This window comes from Denticeps clupeoides, chromosome 14, assembly GCF_900700375.1.
Source record: "Denticeps clupeoides chromosome 14, fDenClu1.1, whole genome shotgun sequence".
NCBI lineage: Eukaryota > Metazoa > Chordata > Actinopteri > Clupeiformes > Denticipitidae > Denticeps > Denticeps clupeoides.
Genome location: NC_041720.1, coordinates 6,112,519 through 6,131,200, shown reverse-complemented (window position 1 = coordinate 6,131,200; position 18,682 = coordinate 6,112,519). Strand labels below are relative to the sequence as shown.

The window sequence follows — 18,682 nt, the reverse complement described above, 5'->3', positions numbered from 1 at the left end:
ACCTTTAAAATGTTTTTTTAATGTCTCTCTCTGGTCATTGTCCTCATAAGCTTCTGCAGCCACGACTCTAAATCACTGACTACCATAATGCCATTATGTGGGCTTGTTTCTAGATTACAACATCCCTCCAGTATGGGCAGTAAAACTACAGGACCTTGGTCTGAGCTGCTTTCTATGCAGCTGGATCCTGAGCTTCCTGTCACCTGACCCTTTAAGACCCCGGCGTGTACTGTGCAAACTGTTCCAGCTATTACCATCGGGCTAACAGTACTGCAGGATCTGGACTGGCAGATTCCTGGACTGGCAGACCATCAGATGGATGCATTATTAACTTTTTTTTTTTTTATCAATCTGAACAACAGCAGCTCTTCTAAGTCGTCTAACACCACAATTTTGACTGTCTCAAAGTTCAAACCTTAACCATGTCCACTTTCTTTCTGCTTCTTAGACAAAATATTCTCTTGCTGTCTGATGTAGCCCTCTCACATGCACAGGTGATCTTCTCTGGGTGGGACGTGCAGCAAGGTCCAAACCATGGGGCTGCTGTGGAAGCCCACAGTCCCACACAGGGAGGAGTCCACAATCGATTATTTTTTAAACCGAGAGTAAATTCTCGACCCTTTCACGCCACCTAGAGAAATCTCTTTAGAATTGCAGCCTAACTTTTCAAGTTAACCTCTTCAGAAAATATTTGGATCTTCAAGTACCACGGTTATGTAGTTATCACAAGTGACAAATGTATTTAATTTTAATTTATTAAAATGAATTTAGTTTATTCTTCTTATCCATTACATTTGTAGCATTTTTCCAGTAGTTAAAGGGACAGTCCCTCTGGAGCAACGCAGGGTTAAGCATCATGCTTAGAGACAGAATGGTAGTAAGTGGGGTTCATAAACAAACATGGACCATCCAGTGAATACACAAAGCAAGTGAGGACATTAATGTACCCCATATCTTTTCTAGACATAAAAATGTGTTTGGAATTGTGGAACATACAATAATAATCTACGTTTGTGTGCTTTGGTTAGCTAATAGAAGAAAATACAGTGATGTGAAAAAGTCTTTGCCCCTCTATGATTCTTAATTTTTTTCAAAAGTGAATGTGATTAGTTATCACATGTCACATGCCACAGCATAGTACCCAGTGCGCTCAGTGAAATGTGGTCTCTGCTTAAAAAATCCAAACCTACATGACCCTGTGAAAAAGTGATTGTCCCTCCTGTTAAAAACAGTGGATCATCACACCTGAGTTCAATATCTCTAGCCACACCACGTTGTCTAAAACAAGAAATCACTTAAATAAGACCTACGTGACAGAGGACCAAAAGGTCCTCAGAAGTTAGCCATCATGCCGCGATCCAAAGAACTTCAAGAAAGTAAGCAATTGAGATCTGGAAAAGGTTCTAAAGTCTTTTCTAAAGCTTTGGGACTCCAGTCAATTAAAGCGAGAGCCATTATCCACAAATGGAGATAACATGGGACACGGAACATTGGTGAACCTTCCTAGGAGTGGCCGGGCGACCAAAATTACCCCAGGAGTGCAGCGACGACTCATCCAAGAGGTGACAAAAGACAGGACAATGATCCAAAAACACACCAACAGGTCCACCTCTGAAGAATAACAGACCAAAGCTGGAAACACTCCACTCCAACGTGGCTGAACTACAACAATTCTGTGTGGGCCAAAATTTCTCCACAGTGCTGTTGCTTCTGATACGGGGGGGGGGCAATCACTTTGTCACACAGGGCCATGACATTTTTTTCCTCCTTAATAAAAAAATCTTTCACTTAATCGTGGTGATGCTAGATGACTTTTATTTAATTGTGTTGTCTTTGGTTACTATTTAATGTTTTTCATTATCTGAAACATTGAAATGTGATTAACTTGGGAAAAAATCCACCAGGCATTGAGGCTGGCTGGTTTCTCGGTATAAAAAGTCTCCAGAAGGGGGCGCTGCTGCTCTATCCACCTATAACATTCTGCAACATTTTTTTTTTAAGTCATTGTGATAAACAGCAGAGCATAGCACAGTAAAATGTGCCCTCTGTTTTTAAACCATCACCCTCAGTGGTAACTTCATGGTTCGGGATTTGATGCCGCAACCTTCCACTTCCTTACCTCCAAGTTTAAGCCTGTGGTCTCCTATCCCAGATGTCTCGCGTCCACTAATAACTGTCTCAGTACCTCATGGTGCAACACAAGGTTAAGTGTGTTGATGGATTTGTGTGAAGATTTGAACACATGTCCTCTGGAGATAAATTAGGGTGGTTGTAGCCTAGTGGGTAACACACACGCCTATGAACCAGAAGACCCAGGTTCAAATCCCACTTATTGTGTCCAATAAGTGTGTACCATTGTGTCCCGTATCATAATAGAACCAAATCCATCATGTGGGCATTGGGTACTTCAGTGTACCCAAGATGGCCAATGAAATATCATTCACTAAGATATTATATAAAAAAATATTGTGAGCAAAAATGTGATTCTTTTGAAATACTTTTACTGATATTCCCACAACTGTTTGGTCTAAGCCACGTCAGCAAGATATTATTATAATGTAGCTAAATTAATGTAAAACACAGTCAAATTGAGTTAAAACTTACACAGAATTTGATACAATCTGCACATAAATGTGTATAAATTGGACAAAATTTGCTCCTCCTCCTCAGTCACTTTTTTTTTTTGCTTCTCCCTTCCCAGTCAACATGCCCCCTGGTTCCATAATTTTCCACCAAATTCACCTATTTGAATTTCCTTCTCCAGGTCTTCATGCTTCCAACCCATAGCCTCTTTTCAGCACCAGATCCTCCAGGTTCATTGTCCCTCCGAAACTCATCTCTAGCCCTGCTTGAATTCTGTAGGTCTCATGTTTATTGGGTGGTTGTGGTAACGAGAGCTGCACAGGCCGACTAGGTGCCATTTGAATGAACCATTTTCTTCGACTGGCAATCTTTTACAGCAATATCTCATCGAAATGCAGGAATAATGCCCATTAAGAAGCCATTAAGATGATGTCTGACTTTTTCTTCCCTCCCCCACACATACAGGGCTTGTTTTTGGATTGATTGTCAATGCCTCCTGACGTCTATTATTCTTACCAATTCCGAGCTGCTCTAATGGGGGAGAGAGTTTCCAAATGCATTATTATTCAGTGAACGGAACCACTTCTCCTATTAAATGTCATCCGAACTGCTTCAAATCTCCACTTGAAGACCCCTTGGCAATTATGTCTTCACTGGAATCTGGAATGTTTTCATGAATATCTCGGACAATAGGTTGGAAGATGGTTATTTTCCCCTCTTATGTTGGACTGAAGGCAGACTGGATGATACATTATTCCCTCATAAGAAAGGGTATAAAAAACACAACTGGCCATCATGCTGACTTCAGGAGATACATGTCATATCTAACACCGTGATCTCCAGGTATCGCCATTATGAGTAGTGTCGTGGCCTGACTTTGCAAGGTGCTCCGTGTTCCGTTCTGGAGTTGCACGGATTCTGTGCACTTGATGTTAATTGTATAAAATTTAGCCTCACTGTATCTAGTACTTGTGGGGTCATCGGGTTTTACCCTGTCCTGTCAGTATGTGCCAGGTTGTGAGTAACTGCCAGAGCCTTTGTGGGCACAAATGTGGGCAGAAACCAACTCCATGAGGGTCAGACGTCCACAAATGTTTCAAAAATTCTCCACAGATGAAAGTGAAGTGATTGTGATACACTGCAGCACAGCACTGTGTCCTCTGCTTTTAACCATCACTCTTGGTGAGCAGTGGGCAGCCATGACAGGCGCCCGGGGAGCAGTGTGTGGGGACGGTGCTTTGCTCAGTGGCACCTCAGTGGCACCTTGGTGGATCAGGATTCGAACCGGCAACCATCTGATTACAGGGGCCGTCTTAACCGCTAGGCCACCACTGCCCCTGAAAGCAGGTTCACAATGAGCACATATGACAGAGTCTGGAGACGCCGTGGAGAACAGCATGACTGGTTTGACTTGTTTTAAGGACATTACATCAAAGTTGGATCAGCTTGTAGTATGGTTTTCCACTTTCATTTTGAATGTGGCCAAAATATAGATGTCCATTGGTTGATAAATTTGATTTCCATCAATATTTCTTTGAGTGATTTTGTTGTCACACACACACTGGTGTACCAATAAAGGGAGCCAGAGCAGCTTAGTTTCAGAATCAAGGCTCTAACACGATACCCAAAAGTTAAAGCTCTTATTGTTATTTTCGTTTCAGTTTCTGTTAAATTAATTTATTTTGAAGCATTTATTCAAAAATATATATTTTTTTTCTACCTCTATGTACCATCCGACCTCTACAACTCAGCAGCTCGACTGATCTTCAACTTTCCCAAATTCTCCACACCACCCCTCTGCTACGTTCCCTACACTGGCTCCCAGTAGCTGCACGCATCAGGTTCAAAATACTGATGCTGGCCTACAAAGCTAAACATGGAGTAGCACCATCCTACCTCACAGCCCTTATTACACCTCGCACTGCACCTCGTATACTCCGAGCCTCCAGTACTGCTCGCCTGGTCCCCCCATCTCTGAAGGTAAAAGGAAGACGCTCATCTAGACTCTTCTCTGTCTTGGCCCCTCGGTGGTGGAATGAACTTCCCATCGAGGTCAGAACAGCTCAGTCACTGAGTATTTTCAAACGGCAGCTCAAAACCTTCCTCTTCAGAGAATATCTAGATTAACTTGTAACCTTCTTATTGTCGAACTTGTGTACAGAATCTACAACAGAGTGAATAAAAAGATTGTATTCATAGTTGGGGGTCCTAATGAACCAGAACTGTTCACTTCATCGATGGTAGCATGAAAGCACGTTGTAAGTCGCTCTGGATAAGGGCGTCTGCCAAATGCCTTAAATGTAAATGTAAATGTAAATGTTTACTATGGCTTGATCAATTTATTTAGTTTGTTTAAACTTTTCAAGTTTTAGGTAAAATACAAACCGGATTCCAAAAAAGTTGGGACTCTATACAAATCGTGAATAAAAACTGAATGCAATGATGTGGAGGTGCCAACTTCTAATATTTTATTCAGAATAGAAATAAAACCACAGAACAAAAGTTTAAACTGAGAAAATGTATTATTTTAAGGGAAAAATATGTTGATTCAGAATTTCATGGTGTCAACAAATACCCAAGAAGATGGGACAAGGCCATTTTCACCACTGTGTTGCATCTCCCCTTCTTCTTACAACACTCAATAGACATCTGGGGACTGAGGAGACCAGTTTCTCAAGTTTAGAAAGAGGAATGCTCTCCCATTCTTGTCTAATACAGGCCTCTAACTGTTCAATCGTCTTGGGCCTTCTTTGTCACACCTTCCTCTTTATGATGCGCCAATTGTTGTCTATAGGTGAAAGATCTGGACTGCAGACTGGCCATTTCAGTACCCGGATCCTTCTCCTATGCAGCCATGATGTTGTGATTGATGCAGAATGTGGTCTGGCATTATCTTGTTGAAAAATGCAGGGTCTTCCCTGAAAGAGATGACGTCTGGATGGGAGCAAATGTTGTTCTAGAATCTGAATATATTTTTCTGCATTGATGGTACCTTTCCAGACATGCAAGCTGCCCATGCCACACGCACTCATGCAACCCCATACCATCAGAGATGCAGGCTTCTGAACTGAGCGTTGATAACAACTTGGGTTGTCCTTGGGTGGTCCGGATGACATGGATTGTGTTCACTGACAATGGTTTCTGGAAGTGTTCCTGAGCCCATTTCCTTTATAGTAGCATTGATGTTATGCACAGTTGATGATGATAGATGCAAAGTCTTTGCAATTTTTCGCTGGGTAACACCTTTCTGATATTGCTCCACTATCTTTCTGCGCAACATTGTGGGAATTGGTGATCCTCTACCCATCTTGGCTTCTGAGAGACACTGCCACTCTGAGAAGCTCTTTTTATACCCAATCATGTTGCCAATTGACCTAATTAGTGTTAATTGGTCTTCCAGCTCTTCGTTATGCTCAAATTGACTTTTTCTTATTGCTACTTGTCCCAACTTTTTTGGGATTGGTTGACACCGCGAAATTTTGAATCAACATATTTTTCCTTTAAAATGATACATTTACTCGGATTAAACGTCTGATCGGTCATCGACGTTCTATTACAAATAAAATATTTACATTTGCCATCTCCACATCTTTGCATTCAGTTTTTTTCACAATTTGTCCCAACTTTTTTGGAATCCGGTTTGTACAACAAAACGCTACAGACATACTTCATTTTACACAGATGGAAATAAGTGTCTTGACCAACGCATTTTTTTTTTGGACTGGTGAAATATAATTTTTTTGGGAAGGGGCGGGGATGTTTTTTTTTTTTTCCTCCAAAACCTGGCAACCTGGTCCTCAGCCGTCAGATCGCGTCCAGACGGCGGCGGCGGCGGCGGCTGCTCCGTCTTTCCGGAAGCTGCGTCGACTCCTTCGCTCTCTCCTCGTGGACGGAACGCCGGACTCGGGCTGCGTGCGGACAACGAGTTTACGAAGCGGAGGGAGCCGCGTCCAGGTAGCCGTGCGTGGTGCCACTCCACGACTGTCGCGAGTCGCCGTGCATGCACAGGCAAGGGCTGCGCCGGCTGCGTCGCTCAGTTATGCATTATCATTATTCTAATCCAAAACGCGAAATCGGTCCGATATGACAGCGGCACAGGCATGTCAACACAATGATTTATGATTATTATTATTATGAATGATATTAGATATTTGTTCTGTGTTGCTTTATGATTTATATGTTTATATCTTTTTCTCTCTCTCTTTTTTTCTTTGAAGGAGCAGGTCGGGGTTTGAGGAGGTTCTCCATCTCCGCCTTCGGGGTGCAGCATGCGAGCCGCACTTCGGAGCGAGTGGCCGCCGGGACCCCGTAATTATGACGCGCCGCGCCGCGCCGCGACATGTCGCGCCGAGGAAGCGATTTGACGCGTGAGGATGTAACGCGGACATGGACGCGGGCGAGAACGGCACGGCTCCGCGCCACGGCTCGGTGGTCGGCCTCTCCGGCGGCGAGCGCGCCTACCGGGACTTCACCACCGCGGCCCAGGTCCTCATCCTGGCCGGGTCCCTGCTGGGTAAGCCTCCTCCTCCTCCTCCTCCCCGTGGCAAGGCCGTGTCAAATTCACCAGCCGCCTCTCATGTTTGCTGTCCTTCTCCTCCACGGTCCAAGTATAATGACCAGGTCGTGTGCTTTACAGAGATATCAGTGCCCTTGAACCATATATGCCACCACTGTGGGCACGATTGGCATGATCAGCGGCCACCAAATTGGCCAAAGTTAGTTCCATGTCATCTTTACCACTATTTAAAACATGGTGGCTAGTAATATATACTACCATAAAGATACATTACATATACATAAATAAAGATGCTGCCAATATTAACCATTCAGCCAAATAGTGATCAATTTCATCTGATGTGTTATAAGCAGATGAAGTGAATAATGAATAAGCAATTAAACAGTCATAAATCGTAATATTTTCTTCTCTTTTTTTTTTTTTTTTTGCTGTACTCTGCCATTAAATATGGTCTTTGCCAAATGAATCTGTGCCGAATCTGTGGCCCCAGAGGATATATTACATTTTTTCTACATCCAGAATATAACCATAACTGTATAGAACCTGGTCCAATAACTCGTCATAAGAGGATACTTCTGTACATTCATAATCAATTTTTTCTGCTACATCCAGATGAACAGAAGCACATTTTGGCCAAAAAAAACCACACACGTGAGAAGGGGGGGACTTTATATACCAGCTTTTAATACAGACAGAAGAAATGACAAGTGCCGTATTTCTCATTGAGGCTTGAGAGCCGCGGCGGGAACGTCCGCGGAGGGAGAGAAAAGCGGCGCGGCCGCAATTTGCCGAGCTCGCAGCCTGCAGTCAAATATCGCAGCGATGGGGAGGCGAAGATGGGGTCCTTCACGCCCCGCTGTTAGCACTGGGGTGAGAAGATGGATCCATATGCTGATAACAAGAAGCCATGAAAGCCCCAGCATTTTAAAGGAAGTTTATTTACCCAAAGTGGGTCATACGTGTTCCCAATCCTGCTTTAGGTGGCTAATTCAGTGCTTTTCAGTCAAAATCGTGACGTGAGTGTGAAAGAAGGTCATGTGTTGTGATTGGTGGACTTTGCGCTGCCTCGATGACCTCAAACTGTAATACTATTGTGCACTTTAAAACCTTCATTAAGCTGCATAAATAACAACTGGAATGAACAGAACTGTATGGTGGGAGGAGGGTCAATATGGACCATCTTTGTAAATTGTAAAAAAAACCCAAAACAAAATAGGAACTGGAACCTACTGGACATCAGGTTCTACAGATGGAAGTCTTTTAGTTTTATTTTACTGGAAGCTGCCAGACTCCTTCGTGAACCAATCAGATGGCTTGATTTCTCTTTAGCACATGGTGCTGAATATATTTGCCTGAGCTTTTTAAGACATGGGGTGTGTTCACCAGCATTCCCTGATGCCAGGTTCATCAGCTAACCAACATTTTTGGTTCTGAGATGTCTACAGCAGAGATCGCCCCACCAGGCCCTTTCCATTATAGACTTCATGTTCTGATTACACGTATTACCGATTACACCCTCTGATTACCCACCCAACTGGGTGGGTAGGACATAGAATTAGGAGGCGTCCTTTTGTGTTTTATTTATTTCTCAAAATCTTCTTTCATGCCTTTGGAACACCCTTCCAAGTAAAACATAACCCAGTTGACTTGGTGACCTTTGACCTTTCCTAAGGGGACCATACAGAGAATATTCTGGCAAAATAGGTTATTATTATTATTATTATTATTATTTTGGTGTGTCTGAATCCATCCTACTGCTCTGCCTCGCTGATTCTAACTGCTCGGAATTTCTGTCTTTTTATTCTGTACTTGACATAATTCACACCAGTATCCACTAGGCCTGGAAATGACAGGGAAAATCGAACCCACCTTTTACAATATCGGTTGCGGTCCTGCAGAAATATATTTGACCTTGCACAACCACTGATTAATTAGAAACAGCCTTTATGAGCAGTGACAGGAAAATGTTGAATAAATTTGAACACCTGATTGGTATCGACTGATATTGAAAGGATGACCAATAATGATTTAATGCTCTTCTAGTGTAGTACAATGGTTTTTGTAGGTCCATTTGCAATCATATAAATACAATCTGAATGTAAAACAGCTCATTTGCCAGTTGTATTGTTAAGTGTGTAAATCTGAAGAAATCCCACTGTTTGAGAGTGGCACCCATATTGGCTTCATTGAAAACAATGGAAATGCGCTTGATGAGAATCGGCCTTCGCACTGCTTTTTATTTATTTTGCATGCTCCCCACATTGGAAACCATTGGGTTAATATGACATTCATGTCCATGTCTTCTTGGTCTGTCTTTTTTGTTTTTTTATTGCTCCATTCTATAGGCAACGCCACAATGCTGTGGTGCGCTTGCTGCACCAACGTGTTCAAGTCTGTCACCAGCCGGTTCATCAAGAACCTGGCATGCTCGGGCATCTGCGCCAGCCTGGTGTGTGTGCCCTTCGACGTGGCCCTGAACGCCAGCCCTCGGTGCTGCTGGTGGGTCCACACGCTTCTCTTCTGCAAAGCCATTAAGCTCCTGCAGAAGCTCTTCTGCTCGGTCACCGTCCTCAGCTTTGCAGCCATCGCCCTGGACAGGTAGGTGTGTCCCAGACATGTGTCACTCACGGTTATGTGCTGCTGAGGGACGCTGTGCACCATGAGGTGTTAAGTGAGGCTATATTTAGCACAAGTGGCCAATTAGCTTTGCAGATCAATTGCAGTTTAAATGAATGAGAAGAAGACAGAAGACAGAAGTAGGCCAGTGAGACACCTGAAATATAATCACAGCACAAGATGATCCTTTACTTATGTTTTATTTTAGCGTCACTTCATTTTATTTATATATAAACATATAAATGTGTGTGTGTGTGTGTATAGAGGGAGAGAGTGAGAGAGAGAGCTACCGTTGCAATATGCTTTATGTATATGTTGTTGAATTAATAGTTTATAGATTTATTTAACACCGGTCCTATCAGACCACGAAACACATCCTACCAGGGAATATTATTCATCCACTCAGCTTCCAGGCTACATTTTAACAATTACATACAGCTTATTAATATCAGCAACATGGTGCAGTAAATTCAACTTTTTTTCTGAATGACTCAGTATCACTTTTCTTATATAAATATAGCAAATGGCAGTAGGAAAAAGGCTGTCCTCACTAATGCAATATTCCTATTTCTCATAAGTGCACGTATCCCATGATTGTTACACTGCTGCTCTCACAAGCTTATTAATTCGTTGACGGCCATAATTAGGTCCAAAGCTGCTGGGTCCAGTAATTTTGTGCTCAATGAAAAAAACATTTTTTACTTGCTGTGACTAGACGGTGCTCTGTTTTCCAGTGTGCTGGTAGGGAGCATCATATTCATTTTAAGACACAGATAATACAGTTGCAGGCAACAATCCCATAATTAAGTGCTTTCGAAGCCCATTTGCTGTACAAAACCTGCATTTTCTTGGTATGTTTGATTGAGAGCAGCAATAATGCATTGTTGCCATTGCAGTGAGGAATTATAGGAAAAAGACATGAATCATGCTAGTACAGGAATAAAGGCAATCAGGATAAAAATCTTTTAAATGTTGTGTCCATATACTAAGAGAAAGAATGGTTCAATTTTGAGAAATGGTTGCACTACAATATTAGGCAAAAAAAAAAAAAATAGTAAATCCAAGTAAAAAATATATAATGTACAAATCCCACATGTTTATTATATTATGTACCTTATTCATAATATAAATAATTCTAACATAATTTTTATAGCTATGATATTTTTATCAGCCAGTGAAGATTATTGGCAAACCGTGGACTGGGTCATTATCTGGCGGGTGTATTTTAGCCTAGGCCAAGATCTTCATCAAAACAGTGTCACACTCCTATTGATCACATCATTACCTAGACCTATTATTTATCCCGGCTGATTTAGCATCTGGTGCTCACAATATGTGCAAAACTGTAGTAGTCCTGTAGTACAATTTTACATTCAAGCTGTTCACTCAAATAACATAATTTCATATGTGCATCACACATATACACGTCTGTACGCCACACAGCCATTGAAATCATTAGCATTTTTTTACTTAATCATTGCAATAGGAATTTATTCCTATGTTCTGTTCAGCCATGTCTGAAAGTTAAAGTGGTTAAATTGCACTGCTTTGAGTTATACTCGTCCTGTATTCCAAATTTTTTTGCATTATTTTTTTCTACAGTCCTTTTAGTAATGTAATCTGGACTATTCCAGAATCTGTTGTCTGCTGGCTTTCAATATGCATATTTTTGAATGAACAGTTATGAGGGAGGGAGGCATTTCAGATTTTTATCTGAAGCACTTTAGTTCGACACAGGTGGGCTATTTTCAGATAATCTTTTGTCATCTGAAGATAAGTATGTACTATTAAAGTCTGTTAAAAAATTAGGAATGACACAGTCAACATTGCACCGTCAGCATGATAAGACGATGGTGTGCAGCCTATTCAGATACAGACCTGAATTAGATACAGAGCTTCAGGGCAGAAAATGTTTATTAGATGTCTCTTCACCCCCCCCCCCCCCCCCCCCCCCCCCCCCCCCCAACCAATTTTCATTGTACACCTGCAGACTGAATAAAGCCATAATCAGCAGAGATAGAGGTGCTTAAGTGGCCGTGCCCAGCTTCCTGCTGAGATGGGGGACTTCTTCCCAAGCCCCCTGCTTTTTTTTTTTTTTTATACCACCAGAGCCAAGGGCCGCGCTTCCATAGCAACATGGATCACCAGAACTCTTTATCGCTTCATTGAATAATTTATTTTCTGTGAGATCTCTTCCCCTCCTCTCATTCAGATTTTCTTTTGCACCTTTTTAAAATCATGCATAAGAAACACACAGCAACCCAGACAAAACAACAGTCAACCTGTCAGCAGCACAAAGGAGATCTCGGCTCTGCTAGATGTGTCACGTTCACGCCTTTTAGCATATGCATGAACAGCACTTCATATGAGGAACAGAGGGATGTGGCATTATGTAACGTGACAGATGCACTGAGTAAATAATACTGTTCACAAGACAACATGTGACCATAAAACCCGGAGACAAATAGTTCATTCAAGGCCCAATTTTTTAAAGGTTAATTTTACAGAAATAAAAATCCACAAACAAAAAAGGACTGCTTGTAGTTATCTCTTTTGAACTTCCAAGCACATGCATGGTTATGAAAGTCATATTTACTAATGGGAAGCTTTAAGCAATGATACTTGTGTGGCTGACACAGAAAAGTGGTACATGGCAAGGCATCAGTAGATGGATGCTATATTGTGTTGTACACGATCAGTCAAAAGTTTGGATGCACCTACTGATTTATGGGTTTTGCATTTTTTTACATTATATAACAAAACTGAAGACACATGACTATGAAATAACGTACGTGAGGATAGGTAATAATCAAGATAAATAAATCACAATAGTTAGACAACAGGGGTGACTTTCTTACCATTCACTCTTATTAATGAGCATCTCATGAAGCGGCTTTTGATGATGACAATGTTGAACTAAGCACCCATGAAAGTAAAAAGTGGCGACTGTGAAAAAACAGATTAATCAAACATGTTTCATTTTCTCCTGTTACAAAAATACTAAATAAGTTTCTTGCATTGGATTCTTCAAAATGTCTCCATCTTAGTCTCCATAACCATCACATAGTAGTTGTGTCCATATTTGTAACTGGTACTATATGTTAAAGGACAGGTCTGTCTCATAAAAAAAATATTAGTTAAGTAAAGATAATTGCTGTACCTCAATTTCTGCATAGTTTACATAATTTAGCATTTGGCAAAATGCAATTTTCATGAAGGATCAGCCATAGAGGTTGTTTACATTTACATTTACGGCATTTGGCAGACGCCCTCATCCAGAGCGACTTACAACGTGCTTTCAAGTTACCATCGATGAAGAGATTAATTCTGGTTCACTAGGACCCCCAACTATGAATACAATCTTTTTATTCACTCTGTACACAAGTTCGACAATAAGAAAAGTTACAAGTTAATCTAAATATTCTCTGAAGAGGACTGTCTTGAGCTGTCGTTTGAGGTTGTTCATTTATTCAAGAGACAACTTCCTCATTCAAACACATTTAATACAAGTTAAGTACTGAATGCATAATAAGTCATAATTACATTTTCCAAACTAGGAAGTAAGATATTTTGATATAAGTGTGTTAATGCAGCATTAAAATGGGGAAGATTGACATTACTTGGCATGACACATTGTGACATTTGTGAACAGTCTCAACACCTATATCTTATATAGCGCCTCCAAAGCAGGAAGTGTTTATCACTATCACCACCACTATTTATTTTACTTTATTTTTATAGTTTTTTTTGTGTTTGTGATTGCTGCTGCTATTTTATAATTTTGAAAATTTTCAAATTTTCTTCTTTTACGCCATGCCGGTTCACGGCTGCTTGAAACTACTGGAGAAAGGGATAAATAAAGTTCCACTTACACTGAAAAATGTGTCTGAATTTAAATAAAAGAGGAAATTAAAAGAGCAAACTGATATTTTTGAACTACTGTAATGAGAAAAAACAAATTTAACAAAGAACAGCTATTGCATCATTATTTACATTTACAGCATTTATCAGACACCCTTATCCCTAGCGACTAACAATCAGTATTTACAGGGACAGTCTCCCGGGAGCAACTTAAGGTTAAGTGTCTTGCTCAGGGACACAATGGTAGTAAGTGGGATTTGAACCTGTGTTTCCTGGTTCACAGGCAAGTGTCTTACCCACTAGGCTACTACCACCCAACCACCCATTATATTACGTCAATGCTAATATTTTACTATCGCAGGTTTGATCGGTTTATTTACATTATGTTAATGATAAAATGTTGACCGTTCATTACTGCAGGGGAATCATTACTTCAATTTTTTCAAAGTTTAGCCAGTGTTCACTTTTTTCAGTGTATAATCGTGCTTTGAACAATTCATTTCCAGAACCATCTAATTATTTTGACGGAGGGATTTTCTCATCTTTTCAGATATTATTCAGTTCTGTATCCCCTGGAGAGAAAGATATCCGACGCCAAATCCAGAGATGTGGTCATCTACATCTGGATCCATGCGGTGGTGGCCAGCGTGCCGGTTTTGGCCGTCACCAATGTGACTGATGTCTATGCTACGTCCTCCTGTTCGGACAGCCTAAGCTACTCGCTTGGCCACCTGGTCTATGTGGTTACCTATAATGTCACCACGGTGATCCTGCCCCTGGTAGCCGTGTTCGTGGCCATGGCGATGATCCGGCGCGCGCTGAGCGCTAGCCAGAAGAAGAAGGTGATCATCGCTGCGCTGCGCACACCACAGAACAGCATCTCCATCCCGTATGTGTCTCAGCGTGAAGCCGAGCTTCACGCCACCCTGCTGTCGGTGGTACTGGCCTTTGCCACGTGCAGCGCCCCCTACGTTACTCTGGTGGTGTACCGCTCAATTCCGGGATCGGCCGGGGTCTCGGCTCTGCTGCGGCTTACTGCTGTCTGGCTGCCGAAAGTGTCTCTGTTGACCAACCCTCTTCTGTTCCTCACGGTCAACCGATCGGTCCGTCGCTGCTTGCTGGACGTGTTGGCCCGGTTCCACCGGCGCTACAGCCGCCGGAACGCCATCAGCTCGGCCGGCCTGGGGGAGGTGGGGGCTCTGGGTGGGGAGGTGGCTGTCCGCTCAGGGAGTCAGTTGCTGGAGATGTTCAACATCGGACAGCAGCAGATCTTCCGGCCAAACGAAGAGGAGGAGGACGATGAGAACAATGTGCCAACCTCCATCGGCTCAAGCTTCAAACTGAAGGGGAAGGAGGTGGGCGTGGCAGAACTGAAATTTCAGCACCCTGCACAAGGGTCGCAAGAGAAGGCATCAAGTTTACCCAAGCCATCTCCCATACACGCCTGCGCTTTCTCCTCATCACAAGTAGCCCCCGCCACCCCGTCGGACCCAGATGATACCCCTCAGTTTGGTTTTGGGCCATTTGAGCTCCCCCCACAGTGGCTTCCCGAGACCAGGAACAGCAAGAAAAGGCTTCTTCCCCCATTGGGAAACACTCCGGAGGAGCTGATCCAGACCAAGCAAACACGGGTCCGACCAGAGCGGCGGATCAGCAGGAGCAACAAAATCAGCACCTTTCCCACGGTGGACCCTTAGAACCCTCGTGCATACGTACAGGTGCATTTCAAATAATTACGATATCATGAAAAAATGCTCATTGGAATTTATATGTGAAGGTTATTGGAATATAAATTTAAAAATATTGTTCTTATATCATATGTTCATTACACATGAATTTAGATCATTTTTGTTTGATCTCAATGATTATGACAATCAATCAAAAATCAGAAAGATTTCTTCATTTATTTCTGGTTTCAAGCGCCAGTGGGAACTGTGAAGTAGCCCACAGACTAACCTTACTGACTTGCTGTCTAGAGCACCAAGGATTCCAACTCCCAAGCTGTGTCTTGTGTATGGGAAACTGTTGTTATGGATTCAGCTTGTGGTGGGTCATGTAAAATGTATCATTAATAACATTGTTTTGTATGTGTAATACTTGTGGATGGTCGTGTCTGACGTGCAGGGAGCACAAGAGTGGCAACCAGTCATTGTTTATTGCTCGCAAAAACATGCCAATGCATTGGGGACAATTGAATATACATACTCTTCCTTTTTTTTTACTTTCTACTGCAATCCATTAGTCCTCCAAAACAGGCGTTCCTTGAACTACAACTGTTCCGAGTTCATGCAATGCAAACATGTCAAAGTGTGAACTTCTAATCAAAGTAGTTCCTGGGAATAGTTTCAATCACGGTAAAGCACACAAAGCTACTACATGTGTGCATTTAATCTCTCACCAGACTCACTGTTCAATAGTGTGATTTTAATTATGAGATTAAAGATAGACATCACTGTGTGCCAAGACTATCAAGTATGGACCAAACCCATAGGAGCTAAATAACGAAATAGAGCTTATTCTCTTCCACTCTGTTGCTTTTCTGTTAAGTCTATGAAACAGATTGCTTTCTCATCCAGACTGAATGTCTTTTCGATTTGATTTGATTTATTCAAGGTTTAAGTGTTGTAGAAGATTTTTTGATTTACATGCATGAAATTACAAATTGATTGATTTGATGTGTGAATGGAACCCAATTCTCAGATTCCCCAATAGTTAAAAGGCAGGATTTCTGAATCAGGGTCAGTGTTAAGTTATCTCAGCCATTACCAGCAGTTGTTCATTTCTACAGTTGTAATGTCTCCTGAGAAACGTCTATATTCGTGTGTTTTGTCAAATCAGTATCCAAAATCTTTTGACTTTACAAAATCATAACATGAAATAAAGGTTTCTTTAAAAAATATAAATAAATACATTTCATCTCAGATGAACATATCACTCAGTATATCTTCCATTAATTATATCTGTATTTGCACCTTTGAGACTCATTGAGTTTAACATTTTGCTGTCTCAGTGTTCCATGGTTCTAGGGGAAAGGAGGCGCAGAAGTGTGACATTTTCAAGAGGGAAGGATTTTATATCACACAAAATAAAACGGGCACGAAGGCCGAAAAGGAAACTGAAATAAATTTAAACGAACCCGAAGGCATGTGGCTTAAAACGTCAGGAACAAACAAACAAAACGTAAGTGTAGTCTACATTATTGCTGCAGCCACGTGCTGTCTTTACTGGCGGCTCTGTCTCTTCGAACAGGTCCTATTTGCCCCGTCTCAAGTAGACCAATGTGCAAATAGGACCTATTCATCAGGCACAAATCCTGGCCTTCACAAATACAAAATTTGCTAAAAGCATGGATAAAGAAAGCTTAATTGTTCATCCTGCAAGAGTGTGCTGCGCTCTGTACCGTATTGTACCGGAATCACATTATGGGTTCACTACGTGTCAACTGAAGTGTGTTTACTGGATTTAACAGCGTCATTAATATGTCTGTACAGGGATTTAGTCTTTTGGCACACATTTACACACCAGAATCCTGTGCATTATTTATATATTGTTGTCACGGGAAAATCTGGAGCGGTTATGCCATATCGGTGCCATGTGTGCTGACATCGGATGTAATCTTGCGTTGTTGACAGTCAGCCGGGTGTCAGAATGCAAAGATTATCTTAGCTTTAAACGCCCTATAGTCAGAGTTCCTATCTTCCACTAGGCCCAGAAGGTAAATAGCTTGGTCTGAAACATGCCAGCATCCATAGCAGGATTTTGAACATTTCAGAACAGTATTTTTCTGTTTCTTTGATTCAAGTGCTATATATTGTGCTATATGCTACTAGATCAGACAAATTCTCAACTGTCAATGTGAAATTTAGATTGGTTAGTAAAGGCCCAAATGCGGACAGTTAGTCCTCTGAAAAGTCTGAATTATTTTGTACAAAGCTATTACAAGAGAAGATCAAGCATCTGTCCCTGCTGGAACTATATTACAAACCACAAGAATCCAAATGTAAAATGGTCTGTTGATTTCTAGTTACATTAGCCAATTTCCATTAGGACTGTAAGGGTCTGAAAGGTTTTTTTTTTCCCTTGACGGGGGTTGCAAGATGTATGAACAAGCTGTCATCATTAATCATTTCATGACCCCTTATAATACCAAACACAGCCACTTCCATAAAGGGCCCAGTGTGATGTAGAACACCTTAAAAGTATCAATCATGTGCTACTCGAGGCTGAATGGAATGCTAAAAAAAGACACATTTCGTGGACTTTCATGCTGACTCACCCGAAGTGCCTAGCTGCAAGAATGGGGCGCAGTAATGTAGCTTCCACTGCTCACTCACTACAGTCACTATTTTTTTTTTATTTTTTTGCCTCTGCTGTTATGGCAAAAGTCTGAAAAGTGCTGAATTCTGCCATTGTCATCACTTTTGAACATGCAGGGCCTTGTTTTTGGCTAATAGGTTTTGAGCTATCTCACGGATGTCTCTCCCATGCCAGTACACCTGAGGTTTCAAAATGGGTTTTTAAAGGTGACCGTGACATTTTAACAAAATTCTGATGATAGTAGAGTATGAACATTTTCCAAACAATTAGCCAGATGCTCACCCTTCACTGTCATGTCTCATTTACGTGCATGTTGTCCTTGTTAGGACTTCCTCAGATTGTAGTTTGTAGTTTTTGTGCGCAGCCATGGATGCCTTCAGAGTGTTTCGTTCAATCAATTAATTATTTAATGAATCCCCCCACGTTTAAAACCGTACATCCTGTTCTCCAACGTAGGCGGGTTACATTAAAAAATAAAAACTGATCATGCTTGACCCATCCATTATATTGTTAATGACAACCAAAAAAAGGAACATTTTAATGAGGACTAATCCTCTTAGGTAGCAATTTAACATATCCAGCCAATGGTTAAATGAAACATCGGCATTTTATGTGTGAACTCTTTAGTAACGAATTGAAAGATTGTGTGGGATTTACACACCATTTCAACAACAAAAACATTTAGACCAACATCACATATAGTATACTTCAGTTGACACCCCCCAAACCTAGAAAAACCTCAGCAAAAAAATTAAAAAGGAAGTAACCTTGGTGAAGAGAATGTTCTTA

The 18,682-nt window shown here is 41.5% G+C and overlaps 1 protein-coding gene across 2 annotated transcripts; it reads left to right on the top strand.

Moving 5' to 3' along the window:
- Positions 1-6,417: 6,417 nt before the first annotated feature.
- Positions 6,418-16,322, top strand: gpr176 (G protein-coupled receptor 176). 2 transcript variants are annotated; one of them, XM_028953187.1, is made up of 4 exons: positions 6,418-6,537; positions 6,801-7,096; positions 9,445-9,697; positions 14,127-16,322. In XM_028953187.1, the coding sequence occupies exons 2-4, from the start codon at positions 6,970-6,972 to the stop codon at positions 15,271-15,273; spliced, it is 1,527 nt and encodes a 508-aa protein (XP_028809020.1). In that variant the 5' UTR covers positions 6,418-6,537; positions 6,801-6,969; the 3' UTR covers positions 15,274-16,322. The 2 variants fall into 2 exon arrangements, with proteins under 2 accessions (XP_028809020.1, XP_028809021.1); XM_028953188.1 differs by having other exon boundaries at positions 6,451-6,537; positions 6,807-7,096.
- The last annotated feature ends 2,360 nt before the right edge of the window (positions 16,323-18,682 follow it).

Coding starts and splice junctions, on each gene's coding strand:
- gpr176 (XM_028953187.1), top strand. CDS start 6,970: ATGGACGCGGGCGAGAACGGCACGGCTCCGCGCCACGGCTCGGTGGTC. Junction 7,097..9,444: donor CCTGGCCGGGTCCCTGCTGG/GTAAGCCTCCTC, acceptor TCCATTCTATAG/GCAACGCCACAATGCTGTGG. Junction 9,698..14,126: donor GCAGCCATCGCCCTGGACAG/GTAGGTGTGTCC, acceptor TCATCTTTTCAG/ATATTATTCAGTTCTGTATC.